This window comes from Callorhinus ursinus, unplaced genomic scaffold, assembly GCF_003265705.2.
Source record: "Callorhinus ursinus isolate GAN/ISIS: 27379988/994484 unplaced genomic scaffold, GSC_fseal_2.0 scaffold18, whole genome shotgun sequence".
Lineage (NCBI taxonomy): Eukaryota > Metazoa > Chordata > Mammalia > Carnivora > Otariidae > Callorhinus > Callorhinus ursinus.
This window is the reverse complement of record NW_027397080.1, coordinates 3,102,493-3,129,313: the sequence shown is the minus strand read 5'-3', so window position 1 is coordinate 3,129,313 and position 26,821 is coordinate 3,102,493. Positions and strand designations below refer to the sequence as shown.

Below are 26,821 nucleotides of genomic sequence, written 5' to 3'. Positions count from 1 at the left end.
AGTGTTTGTGTATGTGTCTGGGTGTTGGGGTAGGGAAGGTCCAAAGCTCTCTTCAGATTCTCAAAGAGGGGTAAAGAGGGTAAGGCCTCCTGACCTAAAATTGCAACAGTCTCCTATCCAGCCAACGACCTTCCTTCCCGCTCCCTACCCCTGCTCCCCACCACCGTACTCTGTAACTGTGTCACTCTTCCACTTAAAATTCTGCCATAGCTCCCCATTGCCTGTGGCAGGGACAGCAAAGGTTTTTCTGTAAAGAGCTAGGTGGTAAATATTTCGTCTTTGCACACAGTGTGGTCTCTGTCACACTACTCAGTTCTGCCGCTATGTTGTACAATCAGCCGTAGACCCCGCATAAATGAGTGGGCTCAGCCATGTTCCAATAAAACTTTATTGGAAACAGGTCAGATTTGACCCAAGGGCCATAGTTTGCCAACTCTAGCCTCCTGGATACCTTCTGAACCCCCTTGAGCCCAACAGGCAGGACCGTAGCCTCCTCCCCTCCTCTTCTCCAGCCCCATTTCTCACTTCCCCGTGAACCACTGCTTTACGCGCCCACTGGTTATTCTTGGCACCCTCGGTATATACTGTGCCTTCGGCGCTGTCCTCTTTTACAACACCTCTCACAGGGTAGGGCTACACTTGTTGACACATCCGCTTTTCCAGCTGGTGCTTTCTCCGTAAGGGCAGGGACTGTGTCATAGTTCTATTTGGCATCTCAGCCAAAGGTCTTCATTCAGTAAACAGTTGATGGATGGATAGATCTGCATTCCAATTACTATCGCTGTGTAACAAATTATCCCAACACTTAGTGGTGCAAAACAACAACTGTTTCATTATGCTCTCAGATTCTGTGGGTCTGGCATTCGGACAGGCTACAACAAGATGGCTTGTCTTTGTCCCCAGTGGCAGGGACCTTGCTGAGCCTCAAACAGGGGTGACTCAAATAGCTGGGGGCTGGAAGATCAGTATCCAGTGTGGCTTCTTCATGCACCTGTCCAGCCCCTTGGCCGGGAGGGGGCTGAGAGGCTGGGTTCAGCTAGGACTGACCACCAGAGTACCAGCGTGCTCCTCAGCCTGACGGTCCCAGTGTGGCGGGACTTTTTCCAGGGCAGATGGCTTCCCTCAGAGCAAAAGTCCCAAGACAACCAGGCGGAAGCTGCTTGGCCTTTTCTGAGCTAGCCTGGGAAGCCACACGGCATCCTTGAGCACGTTCTTCGGGTTACAAGCAAACCATAGATCAAGCCAGATGCAAGAGAACCGAATTAGATCTTAGCTCCTGACAGGGAAGCATACGGTCCCATTGTAGATAGAAGAGCCTGTGGGACGAGAGATGCTGTGGAGGCCAGCTTTGGAAAACACGGTCACCCACAAGCCGTACTTGAATGAGTGAATGAATGAGTGAATGAACGAATGCAGTCCTAGCACAGAAACCACAGAGGCAGGGCTGTATCTTCATGGGGGAGCCAGCCTTCGTATCCCCGGCCGAGAGAGCAGTCTGTGGCCTCCTCGGCCAGGGCGCAGGATTGATGTCCTTTGCCTAAAGGGGATGCCATATACCACGGCTTCCTGCTCTCTCTCTCACTTCTCTCTCGTCTCACAGGAGAAGCGCATCTATGATCTGAAAAAGAAAAACCAAGAACTAGAGAAATTCAAGTTTGTCCTTGACTACAAAATAAAGGATCTGAAGAAGCAAATAGAACCACGAGAGAATGAGATCAAGGTGATGAAGGAACAGATTCAGGAGGTGAGAGCCATCTGCGACACTCGGGCCTCTTGGACCACTGCTGTCTCCTCCCCGACTATTCCTGACTGGCCTGGGGGGTGGCAAGGAGAGAAAACTCTCCTCACAAGCCCTGCCTGCTCCCAAGGGGTGTGGGCCTCCACTCTGCAGGGGAAGCCACAGGAAAGGCCCAGCGGGGAGTTCAGTGGTGCAGAAGGGAAACTCTTTAAGGTTTGGCCTGGGGCGGGGGTGGGGGCGGCGCCTGGGCCCCACCCGCACCGCAGTGTGCGTTCTCTGGGGGGCCTTCGGCCACCAGGGGGCGGTGTGTACTCAGCCACCAGCCCGTTGCAGGAGAAAGCAACATTTTCTTCTGTCTGGAAATGGTGGGGGCATATGTGAAGCTGCAGTGTTTGGACTCCATCTGAGGAGGAATGGGAAGTCATGAAGGCTCTTGAGAGGAGAGTGGCAGCTTTAAGCGTGTGTTCTGGGCAGCAGACAGGACGAAGGCAGAGAGGAGAAATTAGGAGCAAGATCAACAGGACAAGGGCTCCTGAGAGTCCGGTGAGGTACAAGAGTCCCTTTCAGCCCCTCTGCTCCATGCGTGTTGCATCTCCTTAAGCAGATTGCAGCTGACAGCGGGGTCCATGGTTGATCTAAAAGCGAATTCCTGGGGCACCTGGGTGGCCTAGTTGGTTAAGTATCCGACTCTTGATTTCTGATTTTGAGGTCATGATCTCAGGGTCAGGCTCTGTGCTCAGCGGGGAGTCTGCTCAAGGATTCTCTCCCTCTCTCTTTCTCATTCTCTTCTCCTCCCTCTGCCTCTCCCCCACTCTTGTGCCCATGCTTTCTCTCTCTCTCTCTCTCTCTCAAATAAATAAGTCTTAAAAAAAAAAAAAAAACTGAATTCCTGACTTCCCCTTCCTCCTGTTTCCTGTTTCTCAGTAAATGGTACCACAATCCACCCAGGTGCTTAAGGTATAAGGATAGAGTCTTCTTGATTCTTCTCGTCCCCTAACTGCTGTATCCAAATGATTGCCAGTGCCTATCTGATGGACTTCCAAGAGACAGCTCCAGTCCAGGCCTCCTTCCTCTCTGCTGCCTCACCTGTGTCCAAGCATCAGTCATCTCTCATCTGGACTTGACTCCCGCCTCCAGTCTGGGCTCCACATAGAGGCCACAGCAAACCCCTAGTGGTGTCCTCTCCCACCTAGAATAAAATCCACACTCCCTACTGGGGCCCTGCATGATCCAGGTGCTACCCTTCTCCAGCCTCGACTCCAGGCTCCCTCCCCAGCGCCAGCCCAAAGGCTCTCCAGCAGTTCTGCTCCCCATCCATTTTTGCTGATGGTGCTAAGCAAGAGTACAAGTGTGTCAGGGAGGACCCATGGTCTCAGTGGAATTGGATACCCAGGAGCTATGGTGGAGAAAAGCAAAGCCTTTCCTGCAGGAGACTCAGGAAAGAAGTCAGGCGGTGGGACCCGTCCAGGGCCAGAGTGTCCAGAGAGGGTATGTTCTCGTGGCAGTGACTTACTCCCTGGCCTCTGGGAAGAGGTAGGATGTTCCCAGCTGACCACAGAGCCACCTCATCTGGGCCTCCTGCCATTCTTGAGTGACGTCAGGGTCCAGAAATGGCAGTCCAAAAAAGAGGGGAGGCCCCACTTGCCTGGAAAGTGAAGGTACTGCAGCCCCCCAAAATCCCTGTCCTGTTTCCTCTCCTCATTCGTCAGGGAGATTTACAGCCAGGTCAGTTACTTTCCACCCCAGCACACCTGAAGGATCATTCACTTTCCCATCAGGAACTGGGCTACCCGTGGCATTGATTCTCAGCAGGGCCTGTCTCTGCACCCTGAGGGTGAGTCCAACAGGGCCCCTCCTACCCCAACCCCTGGTGCCAGTGGCCACCAGGGCTGATATCTGGGCCCAATTCCTTCCCCAGGGGCCTCTGACTTTGGGGCTTCCTTCTGCGGGTCGGAGACCCATTTGGCCCACCCACTGCGGGTCTCCTGTGAAGTTCCTTTTCCTACAAGAAGGAAGCTGTAAAAAAAAATTCTGGCTTGTTTCTGGAGCTGAGACCTCTGTGAATGAAAATCTAATACTTCCTTGATTTAGGTCCCTTCCTGAACATAAACTTTTCCAGCTTCTCTTTGAAGAGACAGGACCCCTTCCTGGGGAGAGAGTGTCCAGAACCTTGTCGTTGTACTTCACACTCTTGTTTACTCATCTAGTGCAGGGCTCCTAAACCTCAGCATTTTCATGTTTTAGGGCGGATAATCCTTTGTTATGGGGAGCTGCCCCATGCATTGTAGGATATTTAGCAACATCCCTGGTGTCTACTCACTAGATGCCAGGGGCCACCCCCCCTTCCCCCAGATGTGACAACCAAAAATGTCTCCAGATGTTGCCAGATGTCCCCTAGGGGGTAAAAGGCCTCTTTCCTGCCCCCTCCCCCCACTGAGAGTCACTGAGTGTGAGGAGTAGTAACACATGGAAAAGTAGATGGGATTTCCTCCCCAGGAGAAGGATGCTTGTCCCCACATACTGGCTTGTATCCTAGCTGTCCAGCCAGTTATTCAAATTCAGCATATTTCACAATTTTTCTATGAAATAGGTCATTTTTGTTCTCGGCATGTTTTCATGCTTTGCCTGAATCACTTCCTCTCTAACCTAATCGGTCGTTGCTAGCTTCAAAACTACGGAGGAAGAGGTACAGGCAACTGTAGGCACTCAGCCGTGACCTTGGAGAAGCCCCTTTCTCTCTTCCAGCCACCGTTCCCTTGGTCCGGGCACCCTCGGGTCGCCTCCTGACCGGTCTGCCTGGCTCCAGTCTTGCTCTCTTCAGTAGGAGGACCTCGGCATCAGGCCACCTGACCCACCTCAGCCAACCTCTCCGGCCGCCATCCCCCCCCCCCCCCCCCCCGCCCCCCCCCCCCCCCCAGACCACCTGTAGCCTGCAGAACTGCACCAGGCGGCCCACGCCTCTGGCCCTCTCTCTCTGCCTGGAGTTCTCCTTCTCCACTCTGACCTCCCATATACCTATTTTTCTCGCAAAACCTGACTGAGCCTCCCTGTTCTGGGTCCCACCCCTAGCTTCCTCCCTGCCTGCGGAGGGCACTTTCTCCCTGGACCTTCCCTTCCTAGCCCTCTAGACCTGCGGTTTTGAAGACAGAAACCCCCTCTTCATCAGTTCTGTTTCCGCAGGCCTGCGACGGCTGGCCAGCCCTCTCCGGTGGATACGTTCTTTCTTTAGTGGCGCACGTCCCCACACCTGCTGTGTCCTCCACCCGGTGGACACTGCGCCTTTATCTTTTCACTCTTCTTCCAGAAGGCAGGTTGCTTCAAGCACCCCTCTCCTCCCTCACAGAGGCTCCCCTTTGCCTTGAACTTTTGCCGCGCACTCACTCATTTAGACAAATAGCTACTGAGCTCTGCCTTCCTGCCAGGCACTGGGTCAAAGGGCTCTTCTGTCTGTACAGAATGCTTCCAATAACGATGATAACGTTCTACAAGCTGCCCCTTCATGTCCAGGACATGGATGTGGCTCACTCAGCCTTCCTGGTACCCCAGAAGATGGTCAGGAGCTTTGAAATCTGACCAAAGGGCCTGAGATAGACTAGAGGAGCTACTCCATCCAGCCATGAAAAAACCCAGTGAACTAGCCCATCTCCCCCAAATAGTGAACCTCTCTATTAACAGGAATACTAGTGTCCACCAGATTTGGTGCATCAATCAAACATCACCCCTTTGCTTTGGGCAGGAATTAGATCAACTGAGAGCTCACATACACCTGGTCTCATCCTAATCAGAAGCTCCAATTGTCATTCACATGTCTCTGGTTAATACAAATGCAGTAATGAATAAAAAATCTTTCAGAAGCTCACTGGTGGTTTCTTCCTTTTCTTTTGAAGACGAGACATTCTCCTCAGTTGTACTTTTTTTTTTTTTTAAGATTTTATTTATTTATTTGACAGAGAGAGAGAGGGAGGGAGAGAGCAAGCACAAGCAGGGGGCGCGGCAGGCAGGGGAGAAGCCAGCTCCACACTGAGCAAGGAGCCCGACATGGGGCTTTATCCCAGGACCCTGGGATCATGACCTGAGCCAAAGGCAGCCGTTTAACCAACTGAGCCACCCAGGTGCCCCTCAGTTGTACTTCTAAAGACCTTTACAACAGAATGATTGAGGTGGAGGGTCCTTAGACTGGGGATGCCTACCTGCTGGTCCCTTACAACTTTCTGCTTAGGGTGGGATCGACTCTGATGGCTTGTGGCCCCAAAAAGTCAAGATCCTGTCACAGGATTTCACAAAGTAGGCAAGGAAGGTGCTTCTCTGCAGAAACCTGCCTCAGTTTCCAGGTTCCAGTACTTGATAGTCACCAAGTAACAAAGAATTCAAGAAAAGAAGGTAATCAGCACGGCTGAAGGAACAGGGAAACTAAGAAAATTTCAGAGCCTGGTTATAGAAACATATGGTCTGGCTTAATATATCCATCAAGGGGTGGGGGCTTTGGGGATGGCAAGGAGTTAAGAAGAAAGAGTTGGGGCGTCCGACTCTGGATTTCAATTCAGGTCTTGATCTCAGGGTCTTGAGATCCAGCCCTGAGTCAGGCTCTGCACGGGGCGTGGGGCCTGCTTGAGATTCTCTCTCTCTCTCTCTCTCTCTCTCTCTCTCCCTCTGCCCCTTCCCTGCCACTCTCCTGTGTGGGCCCGCTCTCTCTCTCTCAATCTCAAAAAAAAAAAAAAAAAAAAAAAGGAAGAAGAAAGGTTTCATTGCAGAGGACATAGGTGCGAGCTAGAAAAGAGATGCCCCGGTAGCCGGGGAAACATCCCCACTGAAAGGCTGCAGTTCCCAAATATAATTTTATTCCCTTACTTTCTTATTCTTGACTTTTTCCCCCTTGTTCTCTATAGATGGAAGCAGAACTGGAGCGTTTCCATAAGCAGAACACGCAGCTGGAGCTGAACATCACGGAACTGTGGCAGAAACTACGAGCCACTGATCAGGAGATGCACAGAGAGAGACAGAAGGTGTGAGGATTTCAGAGTCTGGCAGATCTTGGATTCAGGATCCGGCACCTGTCAGCCACGGGTAGCTGGCTTCCAAGAGACAGCGCCAGCCCATTGCTAAGATACATTCCCATTTTAACTCGCTCTCCACTTGCTCACAGCCCTGCCTGGTTTCATGCCCATGCAAATGTACATGACTGCCTCCATCTGAGACTGGGAGGACTTTGGGTAAAGTGCTCTTTTCATCTTTAGGTAAAGATGAAAAGGCCAGTCTCATAAGAATGCTTGCAGCATTGGCTTGTTTGGCCTGGGAAGGAATATGCTCAGAGAGGTCATTTATAGGCAGTGGCAAAAGGTTTTGGCTATCAAAAACATACTGAAGCAAAGAGAGCCTCCAAAATTGTTTATTCCAGTCTCTTTAGGTAATTGAGTAAGGCCAGAGAGATTAGAAGGTTAAGGCACCCATAGCCAAGTAGCACACTCAGAGCCAGCACTGGGAACTAGGTCTTCTGGCCCCAGGCCAGGACTTGGCTGCACCCCCACCCTCTAGCACAGGGCCCCCCATGTTTGGTGAATTGGATTGATTTTTTCCATCCCCCACATTAAGCACTGACTCCGTACTAGGTCAGAATAGAAGCTGCAGAGCCACCAACGTGAACTGACACAGATCCTGCCCTTCACAGACGGAACGGGTGGCTAGGTGATTTGTGGTGTGTGCATAGCAATCCTCATGCAAGATGAAAGGTTATGATAGATGAACAAAGAGCTATGGGAGCAAAGAGAAAGGAGAGACCCTCCAGGTCAGGGGTACAGGAGGATGGGCATCAGAGAAAGCAGGATGGAAGAGCGAGCCTCTGGCCCAAGTGTGCAGATGAAACCAATCTGCCCAATTTGGCCATGTTTTCACTACCCATTCACAGCCGCCCTCCTGGCAGGAAGGATAAACCCTGGGTGAGCTCAGAGAGGGGACAGGGAAGTGCTGGCCCAGGGACCTGCAAGAGAGAAGTGATAGTATCCATCTTGGCTCAGAAAGGAACAGGGGGACCACTCGTGCTTCCTTTCATCTTTTAAGGCCTGTGGTCCTGAAAGGAATCCAGAGCCAATGGAGGAATCTTCTGGGTGGCCTTTTAAAGATGAAGCTAATCAGGCAGGTGCACATGGGTGTTAGTACCTCTCTCTGCCTCTTGGCTCTGTGCCCAGCTAGGTCCCTGTGTCCACCGTGGGCCCCAGAGGAGGTGTCTCTCATCCTCCCGCTGCCGTCTGCCTTCCCCCTGGAGAGCCCCCGGGGTGCCAGAACCGTATGCCTACCACTGCAGGAGCGGGACTTGGAGGCCTTGGTCAAACGGTTTAAGACAGACCTTCACAACTGTGTGGCGTACATCCAGGAACCCCGGCTCCTGAAGGAGAAGGTCCGAGCTCTCTTTGAGAAGTATGTGCAGCGGGCAGACATGGTGAGCCCTGCTCCCCTTTCCCCACACTCACCTGCTCTCCCAGGTCCCCCTCCCTCACTGAGAAGCCCTTTCTGCCCCATCAGGTGGAGATCACAGGGCTGAACACGGACCTGCAGCAGGAGTATGCCCGTCAGCGGGAGCACCTGGAGAGAAACCTGGCCACTCTCAAGAAGAAGGTGGTCAAGGACAGTGAACTGCACCGCACTGATTATGTCCGCATCATGCAGGTACCTGCGCGCTCCTCAAATGTCCAGGGGGCCACTAGCTTTCTCTACAGCTTTCTCTTTGACGCCTCTCCTCTGCCTTCCCCGAGCTTGACCCATGGCCCAGAGCCCCTCCAAGTTTTTCTAGGTGCTCCCTTACCCACCCCTGCCCTGCCGGTGCCCATTTGTTTCTACCCCCACCCCTACTCCACAGGCACCCTTTCTTTTTTCCCTCCGGCCCTCCCTCCACGTAATTCTAGCTCTCCTGAGTCACTCTCTCCTCTTTTCTGTGGTTTCCCACTCTCATTTCACCTTACTTTGTTTTGCTGCTTTTCAGTCTGCTACTTGAATCGTGGGATCCCCGGCATCCAGTTCCCTCTGAACACACCCATCTCCACCCGCCTCATCTGCCTTTTCTGGTGCCTCGGGTCCCTTCCCTTATCTCTCGGGTCCAGAGCCAACCACACCCACAATAGTGTCGGCCTTACTCTGATTTAATGAGCTGTCCACATCCACCTCCCAGGATCCTTCATCGGGCTGTGCGGAAAGCGCTGACCCCATTCGGCCGCCCCCACTTGCGCACATTATCAGGACTGCCAGTCAGGATCCTACTGCCAGATTTCTGTTTGAGTATCAGTATCGTCTGAGGCAATTAATGTGATTTAATATCAAAAGAGAACATCGGAATCACATTTATAAGGCACATACCTTTTTGTGTTTATATTTCTCTAATGCCATAATTAAAATACTGGAATGGGGATGGGCTGCAGTTGGATTGAAACAAACCAGTTCCTGACTCAGCCAGTCCCTACATGGGTGAGCAGAGTGCACCCGCGATTCAGGCCAGACCCAGGCATGGCGGGTCTCGTGCCATCCTACAGCCAGCCCCTGCCTCCAACCACTGCCCTTCTCCTGGGCCACAAAAGCAGTCAGAAGCCCAGAGAGAGGTGTGCATTCCATGGGTGGGACCCTTTAGGCCCCAGCAGCAGGGACACAGAGCCACGGCTAAGGGTCTCGGGACGCCCAGGCAAAGAGAGCCCACTGGGCTTCTGGAATGCAGTGTGCTGGCCAGCGGGACCAGGACGACTGTGGAAGCAGTTGGCAGCTGGTGACGTTGCTGAGCCTTCATCTGTGCCCTGCCACCAGAGCACAGGCCTGAAGGGTCCTCCAGGGGCGGGGTCCCTCCCCATGCCCAGCAGATTTGGGTAAAGCAATTGTCAGTCCTCAGAGAAGAAGGAAAAGGAAAGGAAAGCCCACAGGCTAGCCTGCCGGGACAGGCGTCCGCATGAGGCCACTCAGGGCAGGCGTAGGTCTTCTTTTACTCTCGGGGACCCCAGAGGGCACATGCCCACTTCTGCTGGGCAGGGTGAGAGGGTGGAGGGAGCAAGGAGACACAAGCAGGGCTCCTGTCCAGCCCTGCCCCTCCCTGATGGCTGGCAGAGAGAGCCGTCAACCAGGGGGATCCCCTGAAAGTGCCTTCTTGAGCAGCTTTTCTTGAGCAGCAAACCTGTGTGCTGTGGAACCCTGCAGATCCATAGATATTTCCCCAGACAACTGCAGGGAGCCAGAGGGGGGCTAGGAGGCAGGGTTCTGGGGTCCCACCCTCTACCCAGGGAGACTCCTTGCTTACAGTAGCAGGCTCAGTGTCAGACTTTGTTTGGAAGAAAGGAGAGGAGGGAGGGAGGGAGAGGGAATGAAAAGAAAGGAAGCAAGAGAAAAAGAGAAGAAGAAGAAGAAGAGAGAAGAAAGAAGAAAGAAGAAGAAGAAGAAGAAGAAGAAGAAGAAGAAGAAGAAGAAGAAAGAAAAGAAAGGAAGCAAGAGAAAAGGAAGAAAGAAAGAAAAACTTCCAAAGTCACTGTTTTCAATTATAAAAATAGTTTCCTTCTTTGATCTTCAGCTGAAGGAGAAGGGCCAGGCCAGGTGTCAGAGCAGCAGAAATGAGAGTGGGCACAGTCTGTCTAAACCCGGGTTATGCTGCCCCAGCCACTCTCACTGGGAGACCTGGGGGAAACCCCTTCGCTTCTCCAGGGGCCTCCTTCCCTATCTGTAAGATGGGGAAGAAAGTACCCACCTCAACGAGTTACTGCGGGGATGCAATGAGATGACTAACACAAAGCACGAGGCACTGGCTGGTACGGAACAGGTGCTCCCAAATGCCCTCTCCCTTCCGGTCCCTCCACCGAAAGACCTACTTGAGAACCAAGGCAGAAGTCAGTGGGAGAGCCTGGAAGGCCATCCCAGCAAGGACCAGGGCTGCCTATGGACTGGGGACGTGGGAGGGGGAATGGCCCAAAGGCTCCCAGACTTCCCAGCAGGTGGCCAGGTACCCACCCCCCCCCCCCCCCCCCCGCCAGCCTTGCTCTGTGTAGTTAAGAACCCGTTTCTGCTGGCGCCAAGGCCCTGGCACTTCAGTCCAAAAAGGCGAGGAAGGCCAGGGCAGAACCCCAGAAAATGAGGTCACTGTCTCATTTATATGTTCAGACAGGAGCACAGGGCCTCCGCACTCACTCTCCAGCATGCCTGCAGATAGGAAGGTCAGAGTCGCTTTGAATACAAACTACTAGGACACACGTTTTATTCATTCAGGACACAATTTGGAGGGCTTCTTACAAGCCAAGCTCCGTGCCAGGCCATGGAAGATTCCGAGATGAATGTGATAGTATGCCTACCCTCAACAGTTCCTGGTAGGAAACTTAACCAGACCATCCCTGCTCAGTACAGTCTATCCAGGGCCATGGGCCCGTGGGGGAGGCGGGGAAGAGGCACTCGAGCTGGGCCTTGAAAGGGAGTAGAAGCGGTCAGGGAGCAAGTAGCGGAAGAGCCTTCTGGGCAGAGAGAACACCTGAGAACAGGCAGGGAAGAGTGAGGCGTCTGGGTGTTTGGGGGACCCCAGAGTCCACAGACCTTCCTTTATCGCAGAATTCCGGGGGCAAGGAGAACAAAGCCGGCTGGAAAGTAGCTTAGAGTCCCTTGCGAGAGCTTTCCTGGCCACAGCAAGAAGCGTAACGTTTCTCTCAGAAGCAGGTGCCACCCAAGGTTGAAGCAGGTAGGGGTGTTCTGTGTTTTGAAACGATCCTCTCGCTTGGCAGGGTGGGAAGGCAGGTGGTGGGAAACCCCATGAAAAGACGGCTGCCCCTTGAGGGGAGACGAGAAGGCCTTGGAAGAGGCTAAGTTGTGACATCAAAAGACAATTCAGAGTAGGAACGATGAAATGTCAGGTCGGATGTGAGAGGCAGGTTGAAAGAGGACCAGAGAGATGCCTCATCTGTGCAGTTAGGCAGGTGATGATCCCACCAACGGTGGGTTCCAGAAAGACGCCACCGATGCAGGGCTTCCAAGTTCACGAAATAAACATGCTGCCTGCATTTTCCACGTGGCCAGGCACGGCCATATTCTTAAAGGTGTCAACATAGGGAAGGCCAGTAGGGGGTGCTATAGGCATTCCCTTCCTTCTCCCTTCTGGGCTGAAGGCTCTGTCAGGGTCGGTTCTCGGGTCTCCACCAAAGGCAGTCCTGGACAGCTCAGTGTAGCCCCTTTGTTTAGAAGGTTGTCTGTAGAAATGGACTTTAGCATCCCCCCAGCCGGATATACATACCCCAGGACCTGACACCTGATGGACCCCAGGTCACATTCGTCCTGCTGCAGAGAAGCTGCTGGAGGACTGGGGGGGCTTTTGTAGGTGGTGCCGACGGAGGAGGGACCAGGAACAGAAGACTCAGCAAACCTGTTGCACCCACTTTTGAAGCTCACACAGCTACCCAAAAGCATATACAGTTGGCCTCAGTGTGACCTCTGGACTCCTCAGAACACAGACCACGCCAGAAGGCACTGTTTAAGGAGCCAAACTTGTACTTTTGGGGGGATTCCATGGCCGTCCATATACTACGTGAGGTGTTGGAATGGGGTGCCATCAATGAGAGGTGGAAAGCAGAGTCTGGGAGGCAACAGCCCTAGAGGCAGACACAACCACATTCAAGTCCCAGCTCTGCCACAATGCGCCGTCTTGGCCTCGGTGGGCTCATATGGAAATGATCTAATGATACCTTCTTATGTCATAAGGCTGTTGTGGGGGTTAAATGAGTTATTGTGCACAAAATGTTTGATGTGATGCAGGGATCCAGTCAGCGCTTGAAATTATGATTACTCTTGTCGTCATCATCATCATCAAGTATTTAGTGCCTCAAATCCTGTTTGCTCCCCCTTAGTTCCAGGCCTGAAACACTCTTCCCTACCCCCCCACCTCCCCAGGGAGCCTTTCTCACACTGGGTGAGCATGCCTCTTCAGACTTTCATGGCATCTCTAAGCACTGGATCCAAGCTGGGCCTCCCGTGTCCACCACAATGACTAGTGCACAGTAGGCTTTCAGGAACTGGTTCCTAGGTGATTTTTATGCATGAGCGAGTGAATGAATGAATGAATGAACAAATGAATGAAAGAATCAGGAACCAGGCCGCATTAAGTCATGGGTCTCAATCACACTCTAATAGGGACTGAGTCATGTCCTGGAGGCCCATTTAGGTGGCAGTCATCATGGAGGTGTCCGAAGCAGGCAGTGGGGTTAGAAACAAGCACTCACAACAAAAAGTACCAGGAGCCAGAAGCCCCAGTCATGGTAGCAGGGTTGTCGAGGATGGAGGGCTGGGGAAACACTAGAGCAGGGGCTCTACCTGGGGCCATTACGGTAGTAGAGGGGAGAGATGATGAGAGCTGGCTACGACTCACAGCAGGAAGGGTGAACACGAGATCCGGTGCAGGCACAAAATTGATTAGTGACAATGGCTGGAGATGACCAAGGAGTACCTCGAGATATAGCCAGAGAGGCCTGGTCAAATGGTACCTTCAGTGGTCTCTAATCTTCACTCTGATTATTATTACTTCATTGAACAAGGCAAGCGAAGGGAAGCTAAGTGATGCCCATGAAGAGGGGAGTGGAGAGAGCCCCTGAGCTGGAGCAGGTTTGCCTGAGTTCCCTGCGGCCCTCCTAAATCTCCCTGCTGTCTGGTCTCCCCTGCCCGACCTTTACGCTGTGGTTTGTAATTTTCTTGTTAGTAAGAATCTCTTCTTTAGCTTGATATCTGCTGCATTAGTTATTCATTTGTTATCCACTCCACAGATATTTATTGGGCGCCTCTTACATGCAAGCCAGAGTCCAAGGTCTTAGAACCAAATACATACATACTTAATTGAGTACCTCACGTTAGAAAGTCAGCGTGCAGAGGTTCCAGGGGAGGAAACTGGCAGCGAGTTTTGCCGGAGAGCATCTGGAAAGGAAATGTGGGAGTTTCATCACTAAGGCCTGGGTTGCTTAAAGAGTAAAAGATCAGATGGAGAAATCTGCTGACTTTATAGAAAAAAAAAAAAAAAAGCACAAAGCCCAGCCTGAAAACAAGGGATCAGCAATAATTGGGCATTTATCCAAGAGAATTTTTTTTAATGAGGAATACTGAAATTAAGTGGTATACTGAAAATCTGAAGGTATATCTGATATGCTTAGATAAAGGGGCTCCAGAGGGAAAGAATATGCCAGGGTGTCTCCAGTTCGGGCACCGCTCCCATGTGGGCTCTGCAGGCATATCCCCCTAACAGAGAAGCGGTTGTCACGGCTCATGGACAATAGTGCTTGAGATCACCCTGTTCTCTGGGCTGACTCCACGCTTCCCACTATGGAGAGAGTCCCAAGTGGTGGTAGTCCCTGGCACAGGTCTGTTTTATGTAGATTTGGCCTGCATTTGCCTTTTTTGGTACCCTGACCCTCAAGGGCTTTGCTACCCACCAATGGTCTGGCCGTCAGACTGGTGGCAGCATCTCTTAGGAGCTAGTTCAAAATGTAGAATCTCAGGACAAGCCCCAGGCCAACTGAGTCAGAAGCCACATTTACCAGGATCCTTTGCACTGTCACATGAGAAGCAGTGCTGTGGACAAGCCAAGTACGAAATAGCCAGTCCCTTTCTGAACCCATGGGAATGGGGACACCTCTGTGGAGCCACCCTCAGTGCCCTCAGGTTGAGTGTGAAAAGGAAAGCAGAGATTTGAGGTGTGGGAAGGGAAGAGAGAAGCGACTGCTTGGTTCCAGGTGCAGAGCCCCCACCATGGGGCCCCCAGCAGGCTCCTCATCCTCGCTCCTGTGTCTGCCTCTTACTTTGTGTCTGGGGATAAAGAACAGCTGCATGTCCCCCACACACCAGCCATGTCCTATTTCTGTGTCTTTCACTTGCTGTTCCAGTTGTGTGTGACCCCCTCTACCCTCTCCTTGGTAACTCCTTGCAGCCTCAGCCCAGGGATCAGTTCCTAGGAATCCACCCTGGTCATTCAGGCAGGGCTAAGTGCTTTTCCTCTGTGCCCCACCCCTCCATTGGTCCCTTGATCCCAATGCTCATCCCCCTTGGCCACTGGTGACATTACCTGTCTCTGTAACATCTTGTGGTTGGAGTTTCTTGGTCAATTTCAGAGCTGCTTCAAGGTCATAGACTTGGGAGCTGGTGAACTTCAGCTCCCTGCGGAGCTCATTAATCTCCTTGATCAGGGAGACATTTTCCTGTAGAGGAGAGGTGGCAAGGTGGCCACCATGCTTGGCTACATCCAGATCCCCCACTAAACCCAAAACTCTTCAAGATCAGAGGCCAGGGCTTACTTTCTATATACCCCAGGATCAGCACAGTGCCTGGTCCATTCTAAGTACTCATGTAAATATTGGATGGATATTTGTCAAACACAAAAAGAAAAGTGAACTGTCAATGGATAGAGCAAATGTTCATTATTCATTTATTTTCTATGCTCCTCACTAAACGGTATGCTGCTGAGGGCAGAAACCATTTATTTCTGTCTGTATCCCAGGGACATAGCAGATACCATATAAATGTAGGTTCAACAAATGAATGGGGAAAAATGAATAAAGTATAGCATTGTACTTCAGAGCTCAGAGCTCTGGAGCCAGACTGTCAGAGTTAGAATCCTGACTCTGCCACTTGCTATCCATGTAACTCGGGCAAGTTACATAACCTGTCTATGCCTCAGTTTCCTCTTCTATAAAATTTTGATTATAATAGAATTTCCTCATAGGGTTATTATGATACTTCAATGCATTCACTTCATATAAAGTGCTTAGAAAAGCATTGTCGTTGATGCTGGAAAGGGTTTGGATGCTTGGGAATGGTACACTCTATTTATGTTGCCAGAGTCCACCTGAAGGTAAGTCAGCTGGTATCTCAAGAGGTTTATCTGTGAGCTAGGATAAAGACTGTACCCAGTAGAGGAATCTGGGTCCAGGCCCAACCCTGTCTGTTCCACACACCCTCAGCGCCAGGCCAGGACAGACCCTGGGCCCACTGATCACTCATCCATCCCTACTCATTCTCTCTTCTCCTCTACAGGAAAATGTCTCCCTGATCAAGGAGATTAATGAGCTCCGCAGGGAGCTGAAGTTCACCCGCTCCCAAGTCTATGATCTTGAAGCAGCTCTGAAACTGACCAAGAAACTCCGACCACAAGATGTTGCAGAGACAGGTAATGTCACCAGTGGCCAAGGGGGATGAGCATTGGGATCAAGGGACCAATGGCAGACACAAGGAGGTCTCCCGTTGGCTTCCAAGGCTGCCTTTCCCCAGAGTCAGATCACATCTACCCCATGGCCTTCCGGGAACCTCTCCATGCTGTACACCTGCTACCGAAAGGATCTGTGAGGCACTTGCCACATTCAAACATGTGCGGGACCAAAATCCTTGGGGTTAGCTATAGTTTTAGAATTCAGAATCTTTCCGATTTTAGAAAGAGCGTACTATATACTGCATATTACATAACATCCCTAGAGGAGTCTGAGGCAGGGCCCTGAAATCAAACACATTCGTATTTCTTTAGTGAAACATGAATATTCACACTGAACTTCATAAATTTTAAAATGCTTTACATTTTTAGAGCTCTTGGCACTTTAGGATTGAGGATAAGGGATTGTGGACCTGTGCAATTAAAATAAAGACAAAAAGAAAGATTAGAAATATTCAAATGGAAAGAAGGAAAGAATGACATTAGAAATATTAAATGAGTTAGTTACCACAATTATATCCTAAAGTTCCTCTGAATTTCTGACAGCCAAGGCAAAAAGAGAAACAGAGAAATATAATAGTTTAAATAGTCCTCATTTATGGCAAAAGGAAGGTTTGGAGTTTTTCTTCCTGGGGAAAAAAAAACCTTTCCCTGGCACTAAATTCTGTAAGAAACTTAACACAGAGATCCTTATGAAAGGGATGTTGAATAACACAGTGGACAGCCTTTAACTGTATGTCTTCAGACAATTAAAAAACATGCATCAGGTATCCATTTCTTATCTGGACAGTCAATAAAGACAGAGAGTATAAGGCATTTACATGGAAAATTAAATCAGTGTAATTCAAGTATATTGTTTTCTAGTGGTTTATGCTCAGGAATAGAGCTTAGAAGCCTCGATGAATGGAAACCTGCCATGGCCATGGATTGAGTCTTTCCAACATCGGTCATCTCATGTACTGTGGTCACGTGAGAGGTTATTATTGGGAGAAGGTGACTGAAGTATACACAGGAACTCTCTGTACTATTTTTGTAATTTCTTGGGACTCTTAAACTATCACAAAATTATACGTATAATTGTGTTGTCTCATCTGCCCTTTTCATTAGCGTCAAGGAGAAGTTGAGACAAGAGTAGACTCTCTGAGTAGTACCTGAAGTGACAATATTAGGTCTAAAGAACTGACACAAGAGCACAGTATGTGTTATGAAGATTGAGATACTTGACTTCTTGGAGATGAGGGGGAAACATAGATGTGCCTGCGAACAATTGCAAAGCCTCTCTTTAAAAAATATTTCAAATATGCCCAAGTGTCCTAGCAAATAATCAACTGAGACCTCCTCAGGATACTGTCTGATATAGTCAGGTTCTTCTTATTACTATTGTTGAAATTTTCAGACATATACAAAAAATGAGAGAAAAGCCTAAGGAATTCCCATGAATCCATTCCCCGACTTCAACAAGTATCGGTTCCTGTCACTCTTGCTTCATCGGTATCCACAGTCCCCAGTTATTTCCTCTCTCATCACAGTGGATTATTTTGAAACAAACCCAACAGCGGATCATTTGTGTGCTATAGTTTTACTCAAGGAGGATTTCATTTGTAACAGTTGAAGACAGGGATTACCAACTGTCTGCTTTGATCATGAAGAACCTAAGTCTGACTTCTGATTTTGAAATGGGACCACCAAGACAAGTCAGCTCAAAATATATATCCTCAAGTTTTGTAAGATTGACCAATTCAGTTGGTTTTTAAGAAGTCTTTATCTGGGGGCCTGCCTGGGTGGTTCAGTCAGTTAAGCGTCCAACTCTTGAATTCAGCCCAGGCCATGATCTCAGAGTCATGAGATAGAACCCTGTGTTGGGCTCCATGCTCAGCAGGGAGTCTGCTTGAGATTTTTTTCCCTCTGCCCCCCCCCACTGCCCTGTAAAATAAATAAATAAATAAATAATTTAAAAAAAAAAGAATTCTTGATCCAAACAGGACAGGTTGCCATCCCCAAACCACCATTTTAGTTTTAGCAGCATTTGTGTTAAGTTTTCATTCACATGACAATTAACTAGCAGGTCTAATAGACACCTGCATGTTTTTCAATTACTAAAACCATATAATTAGAACTTCTAAATAAAGATGGCTAATTAGAAACCTACTAAAATGGCATAAATAAACCATATGATCAAAGGAAACACAAAAGGAAAGAGATACAAAATTTTGAAAGCTGGAAAATGGATAGATGAGTGGTAAATGACTTCATAGGCTCCTAAGCCAGAAGAGGGAACCTAGAAGAAACCTAATGTACATCACAAAACCTCCCCAAGGCTCAGGAATTAGCAGAAGCAGATATCTCAGGAAGTAGGGATGAAGGTGGGGCTGAAAACAAGGAAAAGTCTTTAAGAAGCTGTTAGATCTACCTAGTATCCAATACAATGGCTAAAAATAGATGGATCGGGTCCATCATCATTAAATTCCCAAAGACCAGAGAACAAAGGAAAAATCCTTCAAATTTCTATAGAGGATAGGGGGAGGTTTCATGCAAAAGATCAGAAATCCCAATTGCAGGATACAAAATCAACAGACAAAAATTAGTTGCATTTTTATACACTAACAATGAACAATCCAAAAATGAAATTAAGAAAACAATTGCATTTATAATAACATCAAAAACAACAAATGCTCAGGAATAAACTTAACCAAGCTGGCAAAAGACTTGTACATTAAAAACTACAAAACATTGCTGAAAAAAAATTAAGACACCAATAAATAGAAAAATATCTTATGTTTGGAAGACTTAATACTGTTAAGATGTCAATACTACCCAAAGCAATCTACTAATAGTACAATCCCTGTCAAAATCTCAATCATTTCTTTTGTAGAACTAGAAAATCCATTCCAAAATTGATATGGAATCTCAAGTTATCGCAAACAGCCAAAACAATCTTGGAAAAGAAGAACAAAATTGGAGGTCTCACACTTCCTGATTTCAAAACTTACTGCAAAGCTATAGTAATCAAAACACTGTGGTACTGGCATAAAGACAGACATACAGACCAATGGAATAGAGTAAAGAGCCCAGAAATAAACCTTCACATATATGGTCAAACGATTTTCAACATGGGTGCCAAGACCACTCAATGGGGAAAGGACAATCTTTTCAGCAAATGGTGCTGGGAAAACAGGATACCCACATGCAAAAGAATGAAGTTGGACCCTTAACCTTACATCATATACAAAAATTAACTCAAAATGGACCAAGGACCTAAAATTTCAGAGCTAAAACTATAAAACGCAAAGAAGAAATATAGGAGAAAAGCTCTGTGACATTGGATATGGCAATGATTTCTTAGATATAACATCAAAAGCACAGGCAACAAAAGGAAAAATAAATAAATTGGACTACATCAAAATTTAAAGCTTTCATGCATCAAAGAACACTTTCAGCAAGAGTGAGAAAACCATCCATACAATAGGAGAGAAATATTTGCAAGTCATATATCTGATAAAGACTGAGACCCAGAATAAATAAAAAACTCCTACAACTCAACAATAACCAAAAAATTTTTTGATGAGCAGAAGACTTGCACAGACATTTATCCAAAGAAAATACACAAATGTCTAATAAGCATATGAAAAGATGCTCAACAGAAATCATTAGAAATATGCAATTTTTGTTTGTTTTGAGAGAGAGAGAATGCACATGCATGTGCACACATGTGTACAAGCGGAGGGGGAGGAGCAGAGGGAAGAGGGAGAGAGAGAATCTTAAGCAGGCTCCATGCCCGGCACAGAGCCCAGCACAGGGCTTGATCTCATGACCCTGAGATCATGACCTGGAGCCGAAATCAAGTCAGATGCTTAACTGACTGAGCCACCCAGGTACCCCAGAAATATGCAAATTGAAACCACGGTGAGATACTACTTCATGTCCGTTATGATCACTATTATCAAACAACAACAAAAAACAAAAACAAACTAAAAAAAAAAAAAAAACCCTGCAAGTGTCGGTAAGGACGTAGACAGGGAGGGAAGGAAGGAAGAAGGAAGTAATGGAGTCAGATCAATATAGAATGAATTGGGAAACTGTAAGCTAACTAGAGAGGGAAACCTACCTTACAGAGGGAGACAGGTGAGAGAAGTATCCGTCAGTCTTGGCTCTGGATGAAGGAAAGAGAAAACGAGAGAAAAGATCTCTCCCTGAGAACTCCTAACCAAAAGTCCAACTCAGGCAGGTTTAAGTCCAGAATTTACACTTAATTTGTGGCTCAAAGCAACCTTGGCTGAAGATTTAGTTTAACTGGTAGTGTCTCCAGGTCCCAAGCAGAACCAAATGCAAATTTTCTACATTTTAGAATGTAGAAGAATACATTTTAAAACCAGTTGTCAAAGAATTCCTATAGATAACATTCTAAGGAACATGAACTCACAATCAAAAATCACTATATACAGGAGGAAATAAATCACCATGAGTGAAAAACAACAAAAGCATCAAACTACAGAATAAAATCAACAAAGACCGTGGATAATAGAATTATTCAAATAAAAATATTTAATATATGTTAAAAAATAGAAATTTGAAAATAAGACAAAATAAGAGTTTCCCAAAATTGGCTAGGTAGATTAGAAAAAAGAACCAAAAATACTCCTAGAAATGAAAACTATAGGTTGCAATTAGACTCAATGGACAGACTGAACAATAGGTTAGAGGTGTCTGAAAGGAGACTTCGTGAACTAAAAGAATGAAGAAGTTACCCAGACTGTAGCCCAGCAGGACAAAGGTATAATAAAAGACAAATAAGACGGGATGGGATAACCCAACTTATGTCAGTTTGAGAAAGAGAATGAAGAGAGGTGACATTATAATAAAGAATAGCTGGAAGTTTTTCAGAATTGAGGAAAGATGCCAATCATCAGGTTCAGGAAGCCCGGTGGATCTCAAGCTGGATAAATAAAAAGAAATCTATGTCTAAACTGCAGAAAACCAAAGAGAGAGGTGTTAAAAGCAGCCAGAGAACAGATAGATTGCATATAAAGGAATAACAATTCAACAGATAACTGACTTCCCCAGAGCAACAGTATAAACCATGTAGAAATTGTGAAATAGTATCTTCAAAGTGCCAAGAGGTAATAACTGTCCCCTGGAGTTATGTAACCGGTGAAACACAAGAAAAAAATTTCTTTTACAATCAAAAACTGAGAGAATTTGTCACCAGCAAAACCTCATTAAAGGAACTTTTAAAGAATACATGTCAGGAAGAAAAATTACTCCAGAGGGAAGTCTGACAACTGTATAAAACAATACTAACAATGTCTAAATTGTGGATTAAAATACCAAGACAGAACTAAAACACTGAGCATTTAACCAGGGGAATCAAAGCTAAAGCATTCTAAGTCTTGTATTGTTTTGCAAGAAGGTAAAGATATTGATTTACTTTGAACTCTAAGTTAAATATACTTCTTAAACCTTTTAGGATAACTATTAAGAAAGAAAGAGTATGTATACCTTCCAAACCAGTAAAGGGGAAAACCCCCTAAATTCTGAAAAGGCCAAAAAAGAAAGGGAAAAAGTGACATCAACATAAAATGCAAATAAAACAGTAGAAATAAATGCAAATGTATTCGTAGTCACATTCTTATTTCCCATCATGTAAAATCAGAACTTAATCTCCCAAAGGAAGCTTGCAGGCAGGATGCGGAGAGGAGGCTGCCCAGCTCTGGTAGAAGGCAGGATCAAAGCTGAGCATGGACCAAGACGGCGGGGGGGATGTGAGGAGCGAGATGGGGACAGGGGCCATGGGGAGAGCACTGACATGGCCCAGCCATGGCGGAAAAGGACAGGAGGGTTTACACACCACAGCACATGGAAGAAGACCATCAACGGGGGACTCTGTAAGACTGAACCAAACAAACTGATGAGCAGGCAGGTCATTGTCGAAGGGATGAGAAAGAACTGGAGCAGTGAAGAGAAGAAACAGGAAAAGCCCAGCCCATGCCCTCAAGATGCTCACAGACCAAGGAAGGAGACAGAGGGGGAAACAAGGGCCAAAGCCCCACATTCGGCCCACTGGACCATCTTCCATGTGAACCGGTCTCAGGAGGCACAGTTGCACTCCTGGGAACATTCACGGACGGTGTCACCCAGGCCAGGGATGTTTCAGGAGACAACTGCTTCTGGAGACCAGCCACCAGCCAGCAGCTGTGTCAACCCTGAGCTGTCTCCTAGCTCCGCAGTGTCTGATTTCCTCATCCCTTGCCTGTTAGGATACTCCCCATCCAGTGCATCCCAGTGCCCAACTTCTGAGGTCCATTGACCTCACTCACAGTGATTGCAGAGCCTGGAGCAGCTTAAAGCTACACTCTGCATCAAGATCCTTATAGAAAGCTAAAGCATTCTAAGTCTTGTATTGTTTTGCAAGAAGGTAAAGATATTGATTTACTTTGAACTCGAAGTTAAATAATGTGCCCCTGGTGAAGCCCTGGGACAAAGAGACGATGGTATGGCTAGTGGCAGGGCAGAGTAAGAAAAATTCCAAGTGCTGGAATATTTCCAGGCTCAGTCCAGGATGTACCTCCAGGACTGTGGCCTCACAAACACAGGTTGGATCTCTCTGGGCAACGAGACAATAACTGAGTAAGTGTAAAAGCCAACGGAGAGGGCAAAGATTAGTCCAAAGACTATGCTGGTAACCACGAAAGAGGAAGTAGCTAAGGGAGCAGGTGGAGAGGCAAACAGAAACTAGGCAGAGGCAAGTGACACAGGTGGATGGCCTTGTAGGTGTGGGTGTGCTGTACCTTCCCAGGGGTGCTGCTCTCCCCAGGGCCAGGCCACAGCTTGACTAAAAGGATGGTTATCGGGGGCAACCAGTAGCAGCAGTAGGATGACGAGTCAAGAGCTAGAAAAAGAAGAAATAATAAAAGATCAAGAGCCTAGAAATTGCCAAAAAGAAGAAGAGTTGAGGAGCAAAGGCAAGAAGAGAAGGGTCTAGACTTCTCTTAGGAAGAGTGGAATGAGTCAAGCACTCTTAATGCTGGGCCCGTCTTCAGACCAAGTAGAAGCCCAAGGCAAGGCTGACCACTGGGCTTTGCTGACCACTTGCTCCTTGCAATACTCTCTTCTTTGGCTTCCAACATGTATTCTTTTCCAGAGTTAACTTCTGACGTACGGGAAAGAGGTTGGCAGTGGGTAGGAAAGAGACTGCTCTTCTGCTGCGAGAAGCTTGACTGGGAGTTGGAGACACACATTGTCAGTGTCATCTGTGAAGAGTGGAGGAGAGGATGGATTTGGCAATAATTTCTTGGATGTGACACCAAAAACACAGGCCACAAAAGAAAAAATAGACTACATAAAAACTGAAAACTCACATGCATCAAAGGACACAATCAACAGAGTAAAAGGGCAGCCTGTGGGATGGGAGAAAATATTTGCAAATCACATATGTGATAAGGAGTTAGGGTCCAGAATATGTAATTAACTCCTGCAGCTCAACAGTAATAACAAAACAACCAGATAGAAACATGGGCAAAGGACTTGAATAGACATTTCTCCAAAGAAAATATACAAATGGCCAACAAGCACATGAAAAGATGCTCAACATCATCCATCATCAGGGAAATGAAATCAAAACCACAATGAGATACCACCTCACATGCGTTAGGATGGCTGCTCTCCAAACAAACCAACAGAGAAATGTTGGCGAGGATCTGGAGAAGTTGGAACCTTAGTGCACCGTTGGTGGGCATGTAAAACGGTGCAGCCACACTACATGGCAGTTTCTCAAAACATTGCAAATAGAATTATCATATGATCTAGAAACCACTCCTGGGTATATACCCAAGAGAACTGAAAGCAGGGTCTCAAAGAGTTATTTATACCTCTATGTTGATAGCAACATTATTTACAGTAGCCAAAAGGCAGAAGCAACCCAACGTCTAACACTGGATGAAGAGATAAACAAAACGTAGTATGTACATGCAATAAAATACTCTTCAGCCTTAAAGAGAAAGGATTTTGACACATGTTGCAACACAGATGAACCCTGAGGACATCATGCTGAGTGAAATAAGCCAGACACACAAAAAAGAAAAATACTGTGTGATTCTACTCATCTGAAGTTCCTAGAGCATCAACGTTTCTTAGAGACAGAAAGCAGAATGATGTCATGAGTGTTCTTGCAAGAGTTCTGGGGAATGATTGTGCAAAAATGTGAACGCACTTAATGCTACTAAGTCTATACTTAAAAGTGGTAAGATGGTAAATTTTATGTTATGTTTGACCATAATTTTCTTTAAAGAGTTGGGGTGAGGAGTTAGAGTACAGGCCAAAGTTCAGAAGCACAGCCGGAGGCGGGGAATGAGAGTTTGCCATCTACAGGCAGGAAGCGCATCTGGGGCTGGGACCTGAGAATTTGAATCGCATAGGTAGTACACAACAGACCAGGTGTAAATGGAGAAGCCGGGTGGTTGGATAACCTCAGGTTCGGGCTATACGGGGCACGTGCGGCCGGAGGACAAGGCATCTAGAACGTCAAGGGTGCTGTCAAGAAAATGGCAGAAGAAACCCACAGTGGGTCTAACTGGACAGAAAAGGGAGTGAATCTAAAAGGAACCCCTTTGGTAGGTAAAAAATGGAATAGTCCAGATAGAAGAGATCTACACTCAGTCAAAGAACAGAAATCTTGAAGGCAGTGAGAGAGGTGGTAATGGGAGGATGGGCTGCTACAGTAGAAATTGAGAGGGGCGGGGTCCTGGGCCTGCTGAGGGAGGGGAAGCCACAGAGCGGGTACCAGCGTGGCCCGGAGGCCAAGGGCATGAATGCCGAGAGTTCAGTCTGTGGGGCCGGGCAGGGGGATGAGCCGTGGACCCTCGTGGACACTGGCATCGTGTGGGGTGATGGCAGCCCCCGGGACAGGACGGTGGAGTCGGGGGAAAGTCTCCAAGGAGCATGAATGAGTGGCCAGCCCAGGAGGGGCGGAGAGGGGTCTGCCTCCTGGAACAGGGGTCTTATGTGAGGAGGAGGACCGGGGGACTTGGAGGCCAACGTAGGTCGGCAGGAGAGCGCCACCCTGCTTGGGGGGTGGGGCACCGGGCTCAGGAGCCGGTGAAAGGACCTGTCTCTGTCCCTAGCATCTGGGATTAGGTGTCTGTCCCTCAGTAGGTGCTCCATAAATCAGAGGACAGAAGGGAAGAAGAGGGATAAGCTGGTTTGAGAAAAGCTTCGCAGCAGTCCAGCAACAGGCCCACAGCAGACCTGCTCTGTGCTTTCCAGTGCGCAGCGAGGCTATGCCCGGCATCGCGCCCACCCTGAGACTGAATGAGCAAGAAGAAACCGGGAGAATCATCGAAATGCAACGCCTAGAAATCCAGCGCCTCAGAGACCAGATCCAAGAGCAAGAGCAGGTGCCGGGCTTCCACCCCCTTGGTGGGATTCGGCTTCCTTCCCTTGTCCGGTCAGAAGTGGACTCTGAAGTGCAGACCAGCTGACCCCCTCTGGGGAGCCATCTGCAGGCGCCGCTGCGCCCCCACCCCCAGGCCAGCTCTGTGCTGTCCCTGCAGACCCTGTGGCCCTGGCCCCGCCAGCCTCTCCTCTTGCCCCAGGGAACTTGAGACATGGACAGAATAAAGATGTTTGCCCACAACCATGTCCAACTCTCTGTTTAGCCAGGGAGTCAGGGAGGGGTAGGGAAACAGGGGACCCTGACGACTGGGGGGCTCCAGCTCCTCCAAAGCCGTCGCGGCTCGTCCCTGTCCAGGCACAGGGCTGCCTGTCACTGCGGAGAGCACACGGTGGACTTGGGCCCGGCTTCCTGCTGCCCCTCTACTCTCTCTGGGCCTCTAGGGTGCGGCTGCCTACCCCTGTCACGGTGGCCGGCTTATCCCCCTCGGACCAGTGTGCACCCAGCATGCCCTCTGCCCTCTAGGTGACCAGGCCCAGGGAGGAGGAAAAAATTCAGGCCCCTCTGATTGATTCCACCACAAAGACAACAGCCCATGACAGCATCATGCCCGGCAGGTGGGATGGAACAGACTTCATTCCGAACTAGCCTCTTGGCTTTACCTTTGCAGAAGAAACTGACTTGAAACGGGGTCAGGGAGGTCAGCAGAGCCAGATGCTTTAGAGTCTTGAAGGCACATTACAGAGATGACACTGTCCAGAGGCCAGCACAAAACCACCAAGAGTCCCTGCCCTCCGCTCCCAGGCTCTTGCCACGCTGGCTTCCTTCCAATTCCTCCAAAAAGTCAAGTTCTTCCCTGCCTCCGGGTCATTCCACATACTACCTTCTCTGCCTGAAATGCTCTTGTCCCCACACCTCACTCAGTGAACTTCATCCGTCAGATGGTAGTTGAAATGCCGCTTCCTCAGAAAGACAGTCCCTGATCCGTCCCTCCCCGATCTAGATTACACGCGCCATATTGTTTTCCTTCATAACCCTCACTATAACATATCCATTTGATGGTGTGATGCTGCCTCCCTCACTAGGTTCTCAGTTCTGTGGGTGCAAGGTCCATGTCTGTTTTTAAAGTTCCCTTGCGGGCGCCTGGGTGGCTCAGTCGGTTGAGCGACTGCCTTCGGCTCAGGTCATGATCCCGGAGTCCCGGGATCAAGTCCCGCCTCGGGCTCCCTGCTCGGCGGGGAGTCTGCTTCTCCCTCTGACCCTCTTCCCTCTCATGCTCTCTATCTCCCATTCTCTCTCTCAAATAAATAAATAAATAAAATCTTTAAAAATAAAATAAAATAAAGTTCCCGTGCATGTTCGGATGGAGCATTGATGGAGGGGCCCGACAGTGGAGGCTGGGGGCTGTGGGGAGGATGCTGTGGCCAACCATGAGTAAGAGGACAGCTTCCGTGACCCAGATGGTGGCAGTGGAGGTGCGGGACATGAATTCTTCTGACTCTGGGACCGAGGGAGTTAGCCC

At 48.6% G+C, this 26,821-nt stretch overlaps 1 protein-coding gene across 5 annotated transcripts in view; it reads left to right on the top strand.

Moving 5' to 3' along the window:
* CFAP57 (cilia and flagella associated protein 57) overlaps positions 1–25,542 on the top strand; it is a 69,639-nt gene extending 44,097 nt beyond the window's left edge. For 4 of the 5 annotated variants that reach the window (XM_073902771.1, XM_073902773.1, XM_025856896.2 and 1 more), the window contains exons 18-23: positions 1,601–1,744; positions 6,625–6,741; positions 8,037–8,171; positions 8,255–8,398; positions 15,746–15,878; positions 25,173–25,542. In XM_073902771.1, coding sequence (XP_073758872.1) covers positions 1,601–1,744; positions 6,625–6,741; positions 8,037–8,171; positions 8,255–8,398; positions 15,746–15,878; positions 25,173–25,387 — 888 coding nt within the window. In that variant the 3' untranslated portion in view covers positions 25,388–25,542. Of the gene's footprint in view, positions 1–1,600; positions 1,745–6,624; positions 6,742–8,036; positions 8,172–8,254; positions 8,399–8,711; positions 8,960–15,745; positions 15,879–25,172 lie in introns of those variants that run through there. The other variant, XM_025856897.2, reaches the window with a different exon arrangement.
* Positions 25,543–26,821: the final 1,279 nt, after the last annotated feature.